At 42.6% G+C, this 6075-nt stretch overlaps 1 protein-coding gene across 2 annotated transcripts; it reads left to right on the top strand.

The window, feature by feature from the left end:
- The first annotated feature begins 334 nt into the window (after nucleotides 1-334).
- Nucleotides 335-3701, top strand: Ctf4 (Chromosome transmission fidelity 4). 2 transcript variants are annotated; one of them, XM_067777263.1, is made up of 2 exons: nucleotides 335-1466; nucleotides 1608-3701. In XM_067777263.1, exons 1-2 carry the CDS (start codon nucleotides 581-583, stop codon nucleotides 3377-3379), a joined length of 2658 nt encoding a protein of 885 aa, XP_067633364.1. In that variant the 5' UTR covers nucleotides 335-580; the 3' UTR covers nucleotides 3380-3701. The 2 variants fall into 2 exon arrangements, with proteins under 2 accessions (XP_067633364.1, XP_067633363.1); XM_067777262.1 differs by having other exon boundaries at nucleotides 342-3701.
- The last annotated feature ends 2374 nt before the right edge of the window (nucleotides 3702-6075 follow it).

Genomic DNA, 6075 nt, shown 5'->3' with positions numbered 1-6075 from the left:
TGTCTGCAAGGTTGCATTCCTTTGAGTTTATCGCGTTTACACAATAAAATGTGCGCGTAAATTTATACAAATTGTGTAAATGATTTTTCATACAAAATTTGACAGCTCGTGCGTAAACTAGATAAATTTATACGTTTACACACTTTATAAGGCATTTATACGGTTACATGAGTCCCCCTATTATCAATGTTTACCAGCTTTATGGAATATAAAGCTTTTATTATTATTTAATAAAATTCTTATTATTTTTTTATTATTTAATAAAACTGCTGTATTTGCAAGTAAAGAAAGGTCATCATCCGATGACGACATATTCACGTTCGAACGCTATCGTTTCTCAATGCAAATGATTGATGGCGGGGCAAGCGTCAAATACCCGACACGCAACCATACAAAAGTTCAGTCAATCTGGTTGTAATCGCAGGAGGCTCTAAGAATGTGTGATCGATAAACGAAGCGAATTTCCCCCTTGCAACAAAATTGACTTATTTTCTATTTATTTTCGCGCCATACGTTGCACTTTTACTTGAAACAAATTGCTCTGGTATAAGGTCAATTGTCGAATATAACTTTGGTCGATATGATTTGGGAACGTAGCTCCTTGCGATATGCACATACCGATGGTTTCACCGGCCTCACATACGACGAAGAAGGCCAAACGATCATTACTTGTGGAGCTGATGGTGATATACGCATGTGGAGTGGCATAGACGATGATGATCCGCGGTCTAAATGCCTTGGTGAGTTTGTTATGTGTATTTCACAAAGGAACAAACGTCTATTGGCCTCCACTGATAGAAATACCGTGCAGGCATACACATATCCAGAACTGGAGAATGATGGCACGCTTATGCGTTTTACCGCACCAGTAACTTGTATAAATGTACATGAAAAGTTCATTGCGGCTGGTTCAGACGATACCAATATAAAGGTCCATAAAACTGATGAAAATAAAAGCGAATTACACTTGCAAGGACATAATGGGCCTGTGTTTTGTTTGGACGTTTGTAACAATGGCAAGTACTTGGCTTCTGTAGCGGGTGATGGACAATTGAAAGTGTGGAATCTGGAGCAGGGAGGAAAAGAAGTAAAAACAATAAGCGGTTTTGCAAAAGCAAATAGTTTTGAAAATGCAGAACAGTATAACACGCTTTGTTTTACGAGCAATGATACACTGGCTTATGTACAAGGAAAGGAAGTAACTGTGTTAAATACAGAAACCTGGGAAATAAAGTATAAGCTAAGTGACGAACGCATAAAAGGGGACTACACATGCTGTCAATTCGGAAAATCAGGAGTATTTTTAGCAGCCGGTACATCGAAAGGTGAGATTAGTATTTTCAATGTGGATCATAAGAAAGCGTTGAGTGTAGAACCACCCACGAGTGAAAACCAGGCTGTAACTTCTTTGAGTTGGAACAACACGGATGACGAGTTAGCTTACTGCGATATCACAGGACAACTGGGTACGATATTTTGTAACGCTAAGGGCAAAACCGTAGGCGGAACGTTCCTTGAAACTGAAGCAGACGAGGTTGACTTTGGTGATATTGAATTCAATGATGGTGAAAATGATAATTTAGGTAGAACTAATGGTTTATGTGCAGATGACGAAAATGATGGAGATGGCGTCGATGGAGATGATGATGATGATGGAATTTCAATTGATCGTCTTAAAAACCAAGTAATGCGCAATACAAAGGGTTACGTTGATGAACAAAATGAAAATACACGCGATTCTGTGGCAAAATCTTTACATAGCGATATCGAAAATTACGTGAATGCTAAAACTTTTAATCAACAATCGGCTTTTCAACCGGGTGCAACACCCGCACATCTGGAACATCGTTATCTAGTATGGAACGAAGTGGGCATTGTAACTGCACATTCAGAGGATGCTGATGGTTCGATTGATGTAGAATTTCATGATGCCAGTATACACCATTCATTGCATATACCCAATTACAGCAATCACAATATGGCTAGTCTAAGCAGAAGCGTTTTGGCACTTTCTGCTGAAAATTCAACTAAATTGGTTTGCATTGCACTTGCGGCTTCAGGTAATAAGGAATGGTCAGTTACATTTCCAGATTGTGAAAGCACCGAAGCATTGGTTGCTACCAATAAATTGGTGGGCGTTGTCACAAGCATGTATTTTCTACGCTTATACACCGTCATGGGAACTCAGCGTGAGATAATAACAATACCTGGTCCAGTGGTGACATTGGCTGGTCATGAGGATCGTTTAATGGTTGTTTATCATAGCGCTCCACCTGGCACACAGCAACAACATTTATGCGCTATACTTATACAAACGGCGGGTATGCAATTGCGAACACAACATGTGCCGCTACCTTTAACACCGGAACGCCGCTTAGTATGGCTTGGTTTTTCCGATTGCGGTTCACCTGTATTTGCTGATTCGATGGGTTTACTGCAATTGTATAGCCTGAAAAGTCAATGCTGGTTTCCCATCTGCGATACAATGAAACAAAGTCAAAGCGTATCAAATAATTACTTTGTGATTGCTGTGTCGGAACACACTCAAATTATACAAGCGGTTCTGTGTCGTGGAAGCTCCTATCCCATGACTAATCCACGCCCTATGACACAAGAACTACCAATCCAGCTGCCTATATGCGATCCTGATGTGGAGAAATCGGAATTGGAAGATACTTTAGTGCGCGCTTTTATCATGTCTATGAATAATGCTGAGAAAAGTATTAAGGAAACAGCAATCAAACTTTTCGCTTTGGCCTGCCGCAGTGAGGTGGAAATGCGCGCCAAGGAACTTATTGAAACTCTTGCCTGTCCAGACTTGCTTCTATTGGCTGTTAAATATGCCACGAAATTGGGTCGTATACATCTTTCCGATCGTTTATCTGAACTAATGCCACAACTCGAAGAACAAAATCAGCGCGCAAATCAGGATTTAAATGATTTTCAACATCATAACGTCACACTCTCGCCTATGATGTACTCACACAATAGTACACTTGGCAGCAGTCTAACGAGCGGTAATCGACTCGCGCCAAAAGCTATGGGCTTAACACAAGCTAAGCGAGCATCGTTGAAACGTTTTGTTATGTCTAATTCACCTAGTGTGTTTGGCAAAAAGTCGACAACGATTGATAGAACTGAACGTGTAGCATCTCCGACGTCGTCTACTGTGGTAAACGATATAGAGACACAAGAAAAATTGGCTGAGAAGACTGCTGAAAAGTTGGATACAAGCGTTGAAAATGTGAAAGAAGTCACACACACTCCGCTCAATACAGTTAATCCATTTGCCGCCAAACGTAAACACTCAGAACTAGATTCAGCCAATAAAGGTGGGGTTTTAATCAATGGCGGAAAACTGAAGATTGCTAAAAAGTGAAGCGTAAACGGTATTTAATCTGTTATTTTTTTTCGGGTAATTAACTTTTAGATTTTTAAATATAGTATGGGGTGCTCCATAAATTACTTTTCGACCCACTGCCCCTGGTGGAGAAATGTTATTGCTTTAGTGGTGCTTCGCCCCATCCAATAGGTGCGATCACTCACAAATTGCCATCAAGGGATCACGAGAAATTGTGACGCTTGCTTCCGTGATAGAGCCAGACGATGACCTTAACTCCTAGACACGGCTCGTAATTTATGGATCGCCCCTAGTGTTTTTTGTCTTTTTTGTTTTAAATAAACTGACTTTGTAAGACCAATTTTCATTTTATTCGAAATCTCAGTGGTTTTGTTTAAATTTTAAGTACATGACTAAATTCTGCTTCTGATTGTTAATCTGGACTTTTAAACTTGATAAAATACTGCACCCATTCATTTGAGCTGCTACAGCATTTCCTCCCATTCATATTCTGAAAGTAAATGATGAACTTTTCTTTTTAAGAAACATGTGAAGAGGCAGTGCCCAAGGAAACAACCTACATATTTCAACAAGTTGGACCATAAATTAGTTTCTGGTTGAAGCACTAGTTCTATCATCACTTCGGATATGTCGAGGTTGAGTTTATATAGATAGATAGATAATTAATTGAGGACCGCACTGCGACCATTGGTCTATTGTGCCCTCAGCTACTTCACAGTACCTCATCCAAGCCAACATCTCTGATGAACCCTAGCAGTTCACCTGGCTTGAGGGATTTTATGTGAGAATGCTCTGGCCATGGTTAGCCCATAAACTTAGCCCTACGTTTTGAGATTGCGTCACAGTGCAAGAGGATATGGTCCGCCGTCTCCGCTGATCGATCACAAAATCGGCATGTGTTGTTTGATATTTTACCCAGCTTTTGCATGTGACTTCAGTCTACAGTGTCCTGTAAGAATAGCTTTTAGGATTCTTAGGTTATCTTTCGAGAGGCCCATTAATGCCCTATATCGAGTTGTGCTGTAACCCCCTAACAGTAACTTAGATTGTTTCAGGCCTGGCATATTGCACCAGTGTTCTTCCCACTTTTCCCTTTCTTCTACTAATAGATGCCCCTTAATTTCATGCGGGCCTACTGGTAGGAACGGCTCGGGACCAATAGGTCGTGTCGTTGCTGCCTCTCTGGCCAGGCTGTCCGCCTGCATGGGCATCCTGACTGTCACTGAGTATGGCAATTGTTTCATTGGAGTATTCTCGCTGAAGGTTCAGGTCGGCGCACTGGATTATGGCAAATACTTCCGCTTAAAAAATGCTCGGGTATAGGGGTGTTGATATATTGGCTCTGGGTCCAACGACTCCAGATCCAATCCCCTCTGGTGTCTTCGAGCCATCGGTTACCATACTATTCTATTTAGCTGCTGAATGCTCTCAATTCTACTTTCCGCCCATGTACCCTTGTCTCCCAGTTCTACTTTATACCTTTTCTCAAAAACTATCTGCCTGAGGAATCATCCCTCGGGAGTTGAGAGATTGGGATCTTCTCTCTCAATTCCTCCATGTTCCGGGACGATATGACTTTACCTTTGCCCGAGCCCGCCTTGACGATATTCAGGAGGGTTCGCTTGGCTGACTGCTCTATCGATATATGCAGCGGGGTTAGATCGAGGATAGCTTCCAGCGCTGTTTTAGGGCATGTGCGCATAGCTCCCGTGATGCACACACATGCCAGTCGCTGAAGTTTTGTCAGTGCTTGCCTCGTCGTCGCCCGAGTTGGTCTCGATGCCTAGGCTATCGAGCCATATGTTATCATAGGTTTTACTATCATGGTATACATCCATCTTAGCACATGTGGGCTACAGCCCCACGATTTGCCTGCTAGACGTTTGCATACCATGACGGACCTCGTGGCCCTAGTTTTCATGGAGTCGAAGTGTTGTGCCCATAGGAGCTTGGTGTCAAAAATTACCCCCAAGTATTTCACAGCGGTTCCATATTCTAGTGCCACGCCATCTATTGTTATTGCTCTCAGGGCTGGTAGGACCCCTCTTCTAGTGAAGGGGAAGATGGTTGTCTTAGACGGGTTGATGTTAAGCCCCACACTGGCGCACCATCCCCTTGTAATGTTAATGCTCTTTGTTATATGTCACAGAGCGTGCTCTCGAATTTACCCCTTGCAATTATGACGATGTCGGCAGCATATCCTTGGCATCTTATGCCATTGTTTGATAGCTCTTGCAGGAGTTCATCCACTACTAGGCTCCACAGAAGGGGTAATGTTAATGCTCTTTGTAATATGTCACAGAGCGTGCTCTCGAATTTACCCCTTGCAATTATGGCGATGTGGTCAGCATATCCTTGGCATATTATGCCATTGTTTGATAGCTCTTGCAGGAGTTCATCCACTACTAGGCTCCACAGAAGGGGTGACAGGACACTTTGGGGGCACCCCCTCGGGGTATTAACCTTAACTGTGCTGTTGCCTATATGGGCTTCAGCGATTCTTGTACGGAGTAGATTGTCAATCCATCTCTGGATAGGCATCTGAATTCCTCTTTTCTGCAGTGCTTTGTTTACGCTTTCGTGAGATGTGTTGTCAAAGGCACCCTCGATATCAAGGAAAGCGCAAAGCACTGTTTCCTCTGTTTCGAACGCCCCCTGTATTTCAGATGTTAGTTGGTACAGAGCTGTGTCCGTGGACCTACCCGCTCTGTAGG

This window comes from Eurosta solidaginis, chromosome 3 (assembly GCF_040869045.1).
Source record: "Eurosta solidaginis isolate ZX-2024a chromosome 3, ASM4086904v1, whole genome shotgun sequence".
In the NCBI taxonomy this organism is placed as follows: Eukaryota; Metazoa; Arthropoda; class Insecta; order Diptera; family Tephritidae; genus Eurosta; species Eurosta solidaginis.
This window is presented reverse-complemented; position numbering and strand designations above follow the sequence as displayed.